The sequence below is a fragment of the Mustelus asterias genome, chromosome 14 (genome assembly GCF_964213995.1).
Source record: "Mustelus asterias chromosome 14, sMusAst1.hap1.1, whole genome shotgun sequence".
Classification (NCBI taxonomy): Eukaryota; Metazoa; Chordata; class Chondrichthyes; order Carcharhiniformes; family Triakidae; genus Mustelus; species Mustelus asterias.
Genome location: NC_135814.1, coordinates 85,000,173 through 85,012,488, shown reverse-complemented (window position 1 = coordinate 85,012,488; position 12,316 = coordinate 85,000,173). Strand labels below are relative to the sequence as shown.

General features: G+C 44.1%; 1 protein-coding gene across 2 annotated transcripts in view; it reads right to left on the bottom strand.

The window, feature by feature from the left end:
* The window catches only part of LOC144503830 (diacylglycerol kinase beta-like), a 559,892-nt gene that overhangs the window by 432,221 nt on the left and 115,355 nt on the right, over nt 1-12,316 (bottom strand). The window contains exon 4 of one of the 2 annotated variants that reach the window (XM_078228758.1): nt 9,937-9,999. The exons of the other annotated variant lie outside the window; for it this stretch is intronic. Coding sequence (XP_078084884.1) covers nt 9,937-9,999 — 63 coding nt within the window. The remainder of the gene's footprint in view (nt 1-9,936; nt 10,000-12,316) is intronic. 2 annotated transcript variants of the gene reach the window in all.

Below are 12,316 nucleotides of genomic sequence, written 5' to 3'. Positions count from 1 at the left end.
TATTAACTGTTTTTCTCTCCACAGATGCCGCCAGACCAGATGAGTATTTCCAGCATATCCTGTTTTTACTCTCTATATGCTGCCTGCATTGACAATATCATTACCAACATGATTTTCACTTTCCCTGTCTCAAAACATCTTTTCAATTTAATGTGCAGCTCTTGGTGCATGTAAAATTCTCCACAGAACCAAATTCAATTTGTTTAATTGAGTTTCACATCACACCGTTTCTGGAAATAACAAATCAATCTTGATTATTACATTGTTTTCTTTACATTTTTGAATTTGAGTTGCTTACATTCTGTACTATTTCCATCAACTTAGAGATTAGCAAAGTTACAGCGCTCCCTTGTATAATGCTACAGTTATGAAGTGCAGTAAAGCAAACATTTTATTATCATCATATCTTGCACAGGGAAATGAAACAGAATAACGGATCAAATAAATCACCACAATTTAAAGTGAATAGTTTCAAAATTAGGAAAGTCTGCAGCAGTGTTTTTCTCACCAGTGCAGGATCCCTGAAGACACTGACAGTCCTACAGACCCATGCTAACATTGTCAAACTGCCAAAGGACCTTGCCCTAACTTCCAAAGGGTAGTGTCAACCAATCAAAAGAAAAACAGGCTTTCATTGTAATGAAAATATTTCATTAATATGCGACAGCAGAAATAATGTGTTAAAAGGTCAACGGATAAAGAAGAATATAGAAATCTGATTATCTCTCGGACATTGCGATGACTCAGGCACTTCAGTTTTAAAGTTTACAGGTTAAAGAGGGTTGTAGCAGCTAATAGGATAGTGACAGTTCCAATTATCAAGATTCCAGGAAATAAATTGTGACTGTAAAAATGCTTTTGAAAGTTCATGCTGGTTTCATTGACTTGTGCTAAGCAGTCTTCTGCAGCATGCAAGATAGAGCATAAATTAAAAATCAACTCAGCCGAATATTATTAATCACAGCATATTCAGAAGTCTAAGAAATGGGATTTAGCTGGAAAGATAAACGAACAATGGATCCCTCCCCGCAAACATTAACAGCAGCTGAAAAACACAGGAGAGAGAGAAAATGAGGTATAACCACTACCTGGGGATTGGGAGTTAAGCATTGAGGCAGAAGAAATCTTGGAGGAACCAGAGGAGTTATGAGCAGAGCGAGCACCGACAGTGGATTTCTGGGAGGAAGACCGAGAGGAACCGGGAGAGCAAGTTGCGGTGGCGGCAGCAGCTGTAGCGACAGGAGCCAAGGTGGGAAATTGCTGATCGCAGAGGTTAACCTGGGAATTCCTGCCATCTGGAGTATGTCTGCTCATGGCATTCAGAATACTTTTACCATTAATTCCTGCAGTGTTATTACAAAGACAATAAGGGTTAGTATAAAACCGATGAAGATAAAAAGATCTCAACCATCCGGAGGTTTTTATTTTGCAGCATGTTTGACTGAAACTAAACAGCTTAATCACTAGAAATGCACTTATGACTTCTACTATCCCACCATAGCTCCTGGGAAAACCTGTTTCGGGAATTCTGTTGAATTTGGGTGGGGAGAGGGGAGGGAGGGGGAGATTCCTAAAAGACTAATACTTCATAAATAAATCACTTCTAACATTTCATCGCCTAAAGTTGCCAACTCCCACAGGGGTACAGTCATCCTCCAGTATCTTATTCAAATTGTTTCTTTCGCCCTGTGTGAACCTTGTGTGTGTTGACAGCTCGTGGGCAGCATAATCACAACTCAACCCACTCACATCCTCACCAGGCATCCACCTTCATGCAGGCAAAAGTGAAATGCTGGAGTTCTGAAATAACAACAGAAAATGCTGAAAATATTCAGCAGGGCAAGCAGGACCTGTGGCAAGAGAAGCAAAGTTAACATTTCAGGTCAATGATCTTTCCCAGAACTGGGAAAAGTTAGCGATGTTAACAGATTTTAAACATGCCCAGAGCCAGGGAAAGTGCGGAGTGGACGAAAGGTCAGAGTGGGAGTGAGGTGGAGAATTAAGGTAACAGGCAACCAGAGCTCAGGGTCTCATCTGTGTACTGAACTAACAAAATTTGCAAAACTCTTAGCATCTCTTTTGGTAACTAAAATGATTTGAGCATTATACTTAAATTAAATACCTCCTTCTGCAGTAAGCATTTCATTTGATGTTCCAAACTCATAAATACTTCACACAAAAAAAAACAATTCAGCAATGTCATTTTAATAACACTGCAAATCATATAGTGGCCCAAAACTGCAAATAATGAAACACTTCCTCCTGAACAAAAGTTACAGGTTCAAGCTCCTGAATTACCAAGCACTCACATCAGTTTTTAAATATGTGCTAGATGGAGTCTCACATTTCATCTCTGTGTTTGCTAGGAGATCACAATACTAAGGAAACTCTCCTTGAATTTTACCTTCAGCTAAGTCGTTACATGACAGCTTTGAGGGTGTTCATGGTGATGGATGCAGCCCAGATGGTTTTACCTTACTAGTTAAGGAAGGATGTTTAGAGACTGGGGGCTGCAGAGAAAAAAATGTGCAACACTCCACCACATTGTTTAATGTTATAAAAATGGATATCAGAATGATGGACATTTCTGCCTCCCAAAGTTTGTGCAGTGGGTTTATTTGACATTTTTCCGAAACTAAGGCTGCATTGCTCAGTCCATTAGATAGGAGTGTAGCAAAGTACTTGAAAAGATTCTGCAGCTGATTTGGCCATTGCAAAGTTATCTTAATCACCTCAATGTCATAGGGAAAATGTTTGAAGCTATTATTAAATATGTTATAGCAGGGCACTTAGATAAATTCAAGGTAATCAAGCAGAGTCAACATGGTTTTGTGAAAGGGAAAACATGTTAAACTAATTTATTAGCGTTCTTTGAAGGATTAACAGGTGCTGTGGATAAAGGCGAACCAGTGGATGTACTGTACTTAGAATTGAGAAGGCACTTGATAAGGTGCCATATGCGGAAAATATGAGCTCATGGTGTAGGAGTAACATATTGACGAGAGGATTGGTGAGCTATCAGCAAACAGAAAATACACAAATGGGTCATTTTTTGGTTGGCATGATGTAATGAGTGGTGTCCCACAGGAATCCGTGCTGGGATCTCAACTGTTTACCATTTATATAAATGACTTGGATGAAGGGATCAGAGGTACGGTTGCTAAATTCGCTGATGATACAAAGCTAGGTAGGAAACTAAGTTGTGAAGAGGACATAAAGATGCTACATATAGATAGCTTATGTGCGTGGGCAAAGATCTGGCAAATGGAGTATAATGTGGGCAAATGTGAAATTGTCCATTTCGATGAATAAAAGAGAAGAACATTATCTAAATGGTGAGAGATTGCAGAACTCTGAGATGCAAAGGGATCTTGGTATCCTAGTGCATGAATCACAAAAGGTTAATATGCAGGTGTAGCAAGTAATTAGCAAAGCTAATAGAATATCATTTGCTGCTAGTGGAACTGAAAATAAAAGGAGGTTATGTTTCAGTTATCCAAGGCACTGATGAGACCACATCTGGGGTACTGTGTGTAGTATTAGTCTCCTTACATAAGGAAGGATGTAAATGCATTGGAAGCAGTTCAGAGACGCTTTACTAGATTAAGGATTGTCTTATGAGGAAAGGTTGAATAGGCTAGGTTTGTATCCATTGGAGTTAAGAGTAAGAGGAGTCTTGATTGAAACATAGATCCTGAGGGATCTTGAGAGAATGGACGTGGAGAGGATGTTTACTCTTGTGGGAGATACTAGAACTTGGGGTCACTGTTTAAAAATAACAGGTCACCCACTTAAGACAGAGATGAAAAGAAGTGTTTTCACTCAGAGGGTTGAGAGTCTCTGGAACAAAGGGAGGTGGAAGTGGTACCTTTAAATATTTTAGGGCAATGCTAGATAGATTTGCAATAAGCAAGGGGGTGAAAGGTTATTGGAGGTTGATGGGAATGCGGAGTTACAATTACAATCAGATAAGCCATGATCTTAGAAACATAGAAGAAACATAGAAAAACTACAGCACAAAACAGGCGCTTCGGCACCACAAGTTGTGCCGAACATATCCCTACCTTCTAGGCCTACCTATAACCCTCCATCCTATTAAGTCCCATGTACTCATCCAGGAGTCTCTTAAAAGACCCTATTGAGTTTGCCTCCACCACCACTGACGGCAGCCGATTCCACTCGCCCACCACCCTCTGTGTGAAAAATTTCCCCCCAACATTTCCCCTGTACCTACCCCCCAGCATCTTAAACCTGTGTCCTCTCATAGCAGCCATTACCACCCTGGGAAAAAGCCTCTGAGAGTCCACCCGATCTATGCCTCTCAACATCTTATATACCTCTATTAGGTCTCCTCTCATCCGACGTCTCTCCAAGGAGAAAAGACCGAGTTCCCTCAGCCTATCCTCATAAAGCATGCCACTCAATCCAGGCAACATCCTTGTAAATCTCCTCTGCACCCTTTCAATCTTTTCCACATCCTTCCTGTAATGAGGCGACCAGACCTGAGCACAGTACTCCAAGTGGGGTCTGACGAGGATCTTATATAGCTGCATCATTATCCCCAGACTCCTAAACTCAATCCCTCGATTGATAAAGGCCAGCACACCATACGCCTTCTTAACCACCTCCTCCACCTGCGGGGCCGATTTTAGAGTCCTATGGACCCGGGCCCCAAGGTCCTTCTGATCCTCTACAGTACTAAGAGTCTTTCCCTTTATATTGAACTCCTTCATCCCATTTGACCTGCCAAAATGGACCACTATGCATTTATCTGGGTTGAAGTCCATCTGCTACTTCTCCACCCAGTCTTGCATCCTATCTATGTCCCTCTATAACTTCTGACATCCCTCCAGACTATCCACAACCTTTGTGTCATTGGCAAACTTACCAACCCATCTCTCCACTTCCTCATCCAGGTCATTTATGAAAATGACGAACAGCAAGGGTCCCAGAACGGATCCCTGGGGCACACCACTGGTGACCGACCTCCATTTAGAAAAAGACCCATCTATACCCACTCTCTGCCTCCCTTGGGCAAGCCAGTTCTGGATCCACAGGGCAGCAGCCCCTTGGATCCTACGCCCTCTCACTTTTTCTAGAAGCCTTGCATGGGGGCCTTATCGAACGCCTTGCTAAAATCCATATAAACCACGTCTACTGCTTTCCCTTCGCCAATGTGTTTAGTCACATTTTCGAAAAAGGTTATAGGTAGGCCTAAAAGGTAGGGATATGTTCGGCACAACTTGTGGGGCTGAAGGGCCTGTTTTGTGCTGTAGTTTTCTATGTTTCTAACTCCACCAGGCTCGTAAGGCACGATCTGCCTTTGGCAAAGCCATGCTGAGTATTCTTGAGCATACTAAATCTCTCTAAATGCTCATAAATCTTGTCCCTCAGGATCCTCTCCATCAGCTTACCAACCACTGAGGTTAGACTCATCGGTCGGTAATTTCCTGGGCTATCCCTATTCCCCTTCTTGAAAATAGGAACCACATCCGCAATCCTCCAATCCTCTGGCACCTCTCCCGTCTCCATCGACGACTCAAAGATCATCGCCAGAGGCTCTGCAATCTCTTCCCTCGCCTCCCACAGTAACCTGGGGTACATCCCATCCAGACCCGGCGACTTATCTATCTTAATGCCATTCAAAGATTCCAGCACAACCTCTTTCTAAAAGTCCACATACTCAATCTTTTCAGTCCACCGCAAGCCCGCAGTACATCCACGCAGGTCCTTCTCCTCTGTGAAATCCGAGGCAAAATACTCATTAAGCACCTCTGCCATTTCTACTGGTTCCGTACAGACTTTCCCGCCTTCACTTTTTATAGGCCCTATTCCTTCACGTCTCATCCTTTTACTCTTCACATATTTATAGAATGCCTTTGGGTTTTCCTTAATCCTACCTGCCAAGGCCTTCTCGTGATCCCTTCTAGCTCTCCTAATTTCCTTCTTTAGTCCCTTCCTACAAGCCGTATACTCATCTAGATCCCTATCTTCTTGAATGGCGCAACAGGCTTGTGGGGCTGGGTGGCCTACTCCTGCTCCTAATTCACATGTTCACATGGACCCGCTTCCTCATCTCTTTTAATGGGTGACTGCTCTTAAAAAATATTTACATTTATATAGTGTCTTTCATGACCATTGGATATCCCAAAGTGCTTTACAACAAATGAAGTACTTTTGAAGTGTAGGCACTGGTGTAAGATAGGAAGTACGGGAGCCAATTTGCACACAGCCATCTCCCTCACACAGCATTGTGACAGTGACCAGATAATAGCTACCAATACCTCCCCCCATTCTACTTCAAAATAGTGCCGCTTTACATCCGCTTGAGAAAGCAGATTGTAACTCGATTTAATGTCTCATCTGATAGATGGCACCACCGTGTGTAGCACACCCTCAAGTACTGCAATGAAGTGTCAGCTTTGACTTGTGAGCTCAAGTCATGAGTGAGATTTGAACCCACAAGCTTCTGACTTGAAAGGTGAGAGTCCTGGTAACACCGTATTTATGTACTGAGTTATGATTTTGACTGTCCCATTGATGTTACAATGTCACAATAAAAAATGAATATGTTAACAAGTTTAGTGTGCAATACTTTTCATATCGTGAGACTTACTGCATTTAGTTTATCATCATGCTGTAAGGAGAGCAAGGCTAGACACCTGCTTCGAGGTTCTACTCATCCAACAGAAAGACATGATACCATTATGACAGTGAATGCGTCTATTTGGATAAATATCAGGTCCAGTAAGCAATAAAGACACAGGGGTGATTTTGAGCCACATTCTCCGTCTGCAGGGATAGCGGCACATGCTCAAAATCCAGAGGGTGCAAATCACGCCGGCAAGTTTCCAAGTTCCAATCTTCCTGGCCCCTAGCCGGTGGAGTGGCGAGAAACACATTGCAGGACTGCAGAAAGCTCATTTGAAGACGTTAGCATGTCATTAGTGAGCACTCTCTGGATATTGAGCCCACACAGAATATTCAGCTGGTGCCAGCGTAACGTCACATTGGCGCCATTTACACCAGAATTACATAAATGTGAACCTGGCACCTTCATCTCAGAGGGGTTTTCAAAGGTGAGCACCTCAGGCAACCAGCACCCTTGACAGTGTGCATTGCTCAAGGGGCACCGGGGAGGACTCAGGGGACACAGATAGGTTCAACTGGGGACCAGGGGTGGGGGTCCCAGAATCGTCATTTCAGGGAGAGGGGTCGGGAAGGGTCATTTGCAGGGATTACTTTCCCTTCATGTCAGGCCACCCCTTGCTTTAAAGGGGTTGAAAAGACTGTTATGTAGGCAGCGCTTCCCATGCGCTCCTCCCTGGATTCCTGTCCATATCGCAGCTGAGGGAGGTCCTTCCTTAGTGGGGGCTGACAAGAGGGTGGGAGGGACATGGCTGTGCCATTCTCACACTTCACAGGGATGAGATGCCAGGTGAGTGTGGTCGTTCCTCCAAGCTTGGTGGCAGGAACAGACAAGGTGGAGGCTCTGTGGGTGAACGGAGTGAAATGTACTGATAAACATTCAGAATAAAATTGTGACCTTACTGCAATAGTGCCTATATTCACCTGTGCCCAAGTGCCTGCTGCTTTATAACCTTCCTCCCACTATATCTCGGCGTCTCCCCAAGACCTGTAGCTGAGGTTGAGGTTGCCTGTTGACTTCCACATCCTTTTGCCTGAGATTATTTTAGTGGACGTCCCCTGGGAGCTGGGACCTTGAGGGTCCAGGTCTGCTTTTGGGCAGCACAGATGTTGGACTAATGTCCTTCACAGTGTAAGGGGCTGGAGACTGTGTTGCTCACAGGGAGGGGGGTGTCAAATAGGCTGGGGATGCCCAGAGTCTAGAGGACTAAAGGGCCCTGGGCAGTACTCCTGCCGATCCTCTTCCCTTCGGGTTCCCGGGGGTCCCTATGCTGGAGTGAGATCCCGAAGGCCCACCGTCATCTGATGCTGACACTGATGGATTCCCACCAGTGTCTCCACCATGCAGTCGAAGCCCTGTACCATGGTGAAGACATCTCCTGTCAAGGAGTTCATGTCTTGCACCAAGGTCTCCACTGCAGACGCCAACCTCGCAGTGTTGGCCTCGGTGACGACATCTCCTTGGATGGAAGGCCATGGGACTGCTCCAATTGGCCTAGCAGTCTGAGGAGGGCTGCTGTCATCCCTTCCTGATACTCGTGACTCTGCCTTTACAGCTCCAGCAGCTGTGGGATGAACGGACCCAGGGGCACATCATCAGTAAGGGGCTCAGCAGAGTCCTGGACTCCGGCATCCCTCCAAGGGCCGATTCCCTGGGACTTTCCTGCCTCCGCTGGCTGTGGATCCTCAACTGTGAGGTGCTCACCAGGGAGTGATCCAGAAGCTTGTCTACTGATTGGGCCCATCGAGGCATGAGTAACTGCACTGGTGCCAGGAGTGGGTGACAGCTGTGACACATCTCCCACTGACGCCTGTTGTGGTTGAGTTTGTCCTGCAATGACACAGACAGGGAGAGTGTGGATGGGAGTGTTGACATTTAAGATGGTGATGAGGTGTGGCAGGTGGGCTTGGGTGGGAGCTGAAGTATGAGGAGCATGGGAACTACTGGGAAACCCAGTGATTGGGGGGGGAGGGTACCTGGTGCTGGCAAAGGCCAAGGTGGCTGATTGCGAGAAGAGTTGGGGCAACGAGGGAGTCCAGTGGGAGACTGAGAGTGGTTCACTTACCCTGACTAAGGGAAGATGATCATTCATCTTCTGACACTTCTGCCCTGTCCTCTTCTATGGTGCACTTGCATTCACAGTAAGAAGTCTCACAACACCAGGTTAAAGTCCAACAGGTTTATTTGGTAGCAAAAGCCACTAGCTTTCGGAGCGCTGCTCCTTCGTCAGGTAAGTGGGAGTTCTGTTCTGATCTTCGGGTAAGTGTTCTCCAAGGCGGCCTTCACGACACACGACAACGCAGAGTCGCTGAGCAGAGATTGATAGCCAGGTTCCGCACACATGAGGACAGCCTCAACCGGGATCTTGGGTTCATGTCACATTATCTGTAACCCCCACGACTTGCCTGGGCTTGCAAAATCTCACTAACTGTCTTGTCTGGAAACAATACACATTTCTGTGTTTAACGCTCTCTCCACTCACATTGTCTGTACCTTTAAGACTTGATTACCTGTAAAGACTCGCATTCCAACCATTATTTTGTAAATTGAGTTTGTGTCTTTATATGCCCTGTTTGTGAACAGAACTCCCACTTACCTGACGAAGGAGCAGCGTTCCGAAAGCGAGTAGCTTGTGCTACCAAATAAACCTGTTGGACTTTAACCTGATGTTGTGAGACTTCTTACTGTGTTTACCCCAGTCCAACACCGGCATCTCCACATCAGCACTTGCATTCATCAGGGCAGCCCCTGCATCCCAGGCAGGGATGGTCACCATGCTGGATGGCCGTCCAGCATCCTAGTGATGTCCCCCTCTGAAAAGCACAGTGCTGGTTTCTTGGCTACCATCCCTTTCAATTGTGGAACATGTGCTGGGGAGCCATTTATATGGAGCTTCCCAGTGCTTGCAGGAATTAAGTCATTACATGGTGGGTGAATCAGAAGGAACACGCTGCGGGAGTGGTGTGAAACTTGTGGAAATAGGCGCTGACAGCAAGAAATACTGCGTTTTTGATAAGATTCACCCATATTGTTTACTTATCCAGTAACAAGGATTATACCACATATGAATCACTTAAAATGAGATGGCTACCATAATCAGAGATGATACATTATACAATGCTACACAGAAAGATGATCGCAAGCTTGCAAAATGAATTATTTTGTTCTATTTACACATCTGCACTATATGAAGAACAAGCCCACTTTATAGTTACAAAACTTAGCCAACCTGCAAAAAAAGGTCACGGAACAGTAAGGTTCAAAGGAAAGAAGGATACACCATGTACCTGTAATAGGAGCACATGCTACTTCTGTCTGGAAGGAGATGCCAGCATCTATAGTTTTTGGTTCTATAACAAATAATAATTAAAAGCAATTTCATTTAATTACAAAATGTTGTAGTTTTTATTTAGCATTATTACTTAAATTTCTTTTTGAAAAGAAAAAATATATGAAACATGAAAAACGAGCAATGGCAATTAGTTTTTTTTAAACCAGATTGAATCACAAACATTGTACTAATAGAAATGTTATAACGATCTGATAAATGGTATGGTCATGTACACTGAGCAATGTTCTGTTATAATGACATGTAACAAAGAAGAGAACAGTTTGTTAACTTTCATTCAATAGTGCTGGTCAACATACCCTACCATGTAATTGGTAAAAACATAGGGGGTGGGTTTTTCCGGCCGTGCTCACTCCGAAACCAGAAAATCCAGTCCGAGGTCAACAAACCTTTCCATGGTTCGCCCCTCGCCTGCTAAGATTCCCATGTTGGGTGGAATGGGAAAATTCGCCCCATTAATTCTCAAAATCACAAAGTGGGATTTTTAACACTCAAGACTACCTGGTCTGCAATTTACAAACAGTGCAAACTCATCTCTTCTTTTGGAATCCCAAACATTTCAAATGGAGATCAAATTGAGACCTTCAAATCAAAATAGGGCATAGGTTTGAAAGGTTAAACAATTCAGCCTAGAATGTTAAACCAAGACAAATACAACCATTTTAAACAGTTCACATAGACACTGAACATTACCATAAAAGATGCATTTTTAGGGATTTGAAAGCTAAATTTAGCATTCCGTTTGTCAAACAACTATAATGCATTTACAGGCCTAAAGTCGAAAGAAAATAGCAATAAAACTCAAACTATTTTTTGGATGTCTTAGCACCCTTTTTCTGGAAACTCTAATAAACAATATATTAGATTCCCATAAAAGGGTACCATTTCTTCTTACAGAAGTTTGTAGATGACTCCACAGTGTTAATAATAGCAATGCTGAAATGTGCAAAGCTAGAAGCAGCATCTCCTCTAGATGATAGTGTTGATGTTGAGCCTTTCCATTGCGAAAATAGCAGAAGAGATTGAAATATGAAGTCCCATTCTGAAAATGGCACCTACCATTTCCATGGGAACAGAAAGCGGCCCGGGTCAGGATTTGTGCATTTTGCAGAGGCAGCTACCCATGTAAAACAGTAGCTGTCTCCAGTCCTATTAGGGATTTAGCTTTCCTATTTAGCTTTCAAAGCCCTGAATAAACTGAAGGTCAATAAGTCCCCTGGGCCTGATGAAATATATCCTAGGATTCTTTGGGAGGCAAGGGATGAGATTGCAGAGCCTTTGGCTTTGATCTTTGGGTCCTCACTTCCACGGGGATGGTGCCAGAGGACTGGAGAGTGGCGAATGTTGTTCCTCTGTTTAAGAAAGGGAATAGAAATGACCCTGGTAATTATAGACCGGTTAGTCTTACTTCGGTGGTTGGTAAATTGATGGAAAAGGTCCTTAGGGATGGGATTTACGACCATTTAGAAAGATGCGGATTAATCCGGGATAGTCAACACGGATTCGTGAAGGGCAAGTCGTGCCTCACAAATTTGATAGAATTTTTTGAGGAGGTAACTAAGTGTGTTGATGAAGGTAGGGCAGTTGATGTCATATACATGGATTTTAGTAAGGCGTTTGATAAGGTCCCCATGGTCGGCTTATGATGAAAGTGAGGAGGTGTGGGATAGAGGGAAAGTTGGCCGATTGGATAGGTAACTGGCTATCTGATCGAAGACAGAGGGTGGTGGTGGATGGAAAATTTTCGGACTGGAGGCAGGTTGCTAGCGGAGTGCCACAGGGATCAGTGCTTCTGCTCTTTGTGATTTTTATGAATGACTTAGAGGAGGGGGCTGAAGGGTGGATCAGTAAATTTGCTGATGACACCAAGATTGGTGGAGTAGTGGATGAGGTGGAGGGCTGTTGTAGGCTGCAAAGAGACATAGATAGGATGCAAAGCTGGGCTGAAAAATGGCAAATGGAGTTTAACCCTGATAAATGTGAGGTGATTCATTTTGGTAGGACAAATTTAAATGTGGATTACAGGGTCAAAGGTAGGGTTCTGAAGACTGTGGAGGAACAGAGAGATCTTGGGGTCCATATCCACAGATCTCTAAAGGTTGCCACTCAAGTGGATAGAGCTGTGAAGAAGGCCTATAGAGTGTTAGCTTTTATTAACAGGGAGTTGGAGTTTAAGAGCCGTGGGGTTATGCTGCAACTGTACAGGACCTTGGTGAGACCACATTTGGAATACTGTGTGCAGTTCTGGTCACCTCACTATAAGAAGGATGTGGAAGCACTGGAAAGAGTGCAGAGGAGATTTACCAGGATGCTGCCTG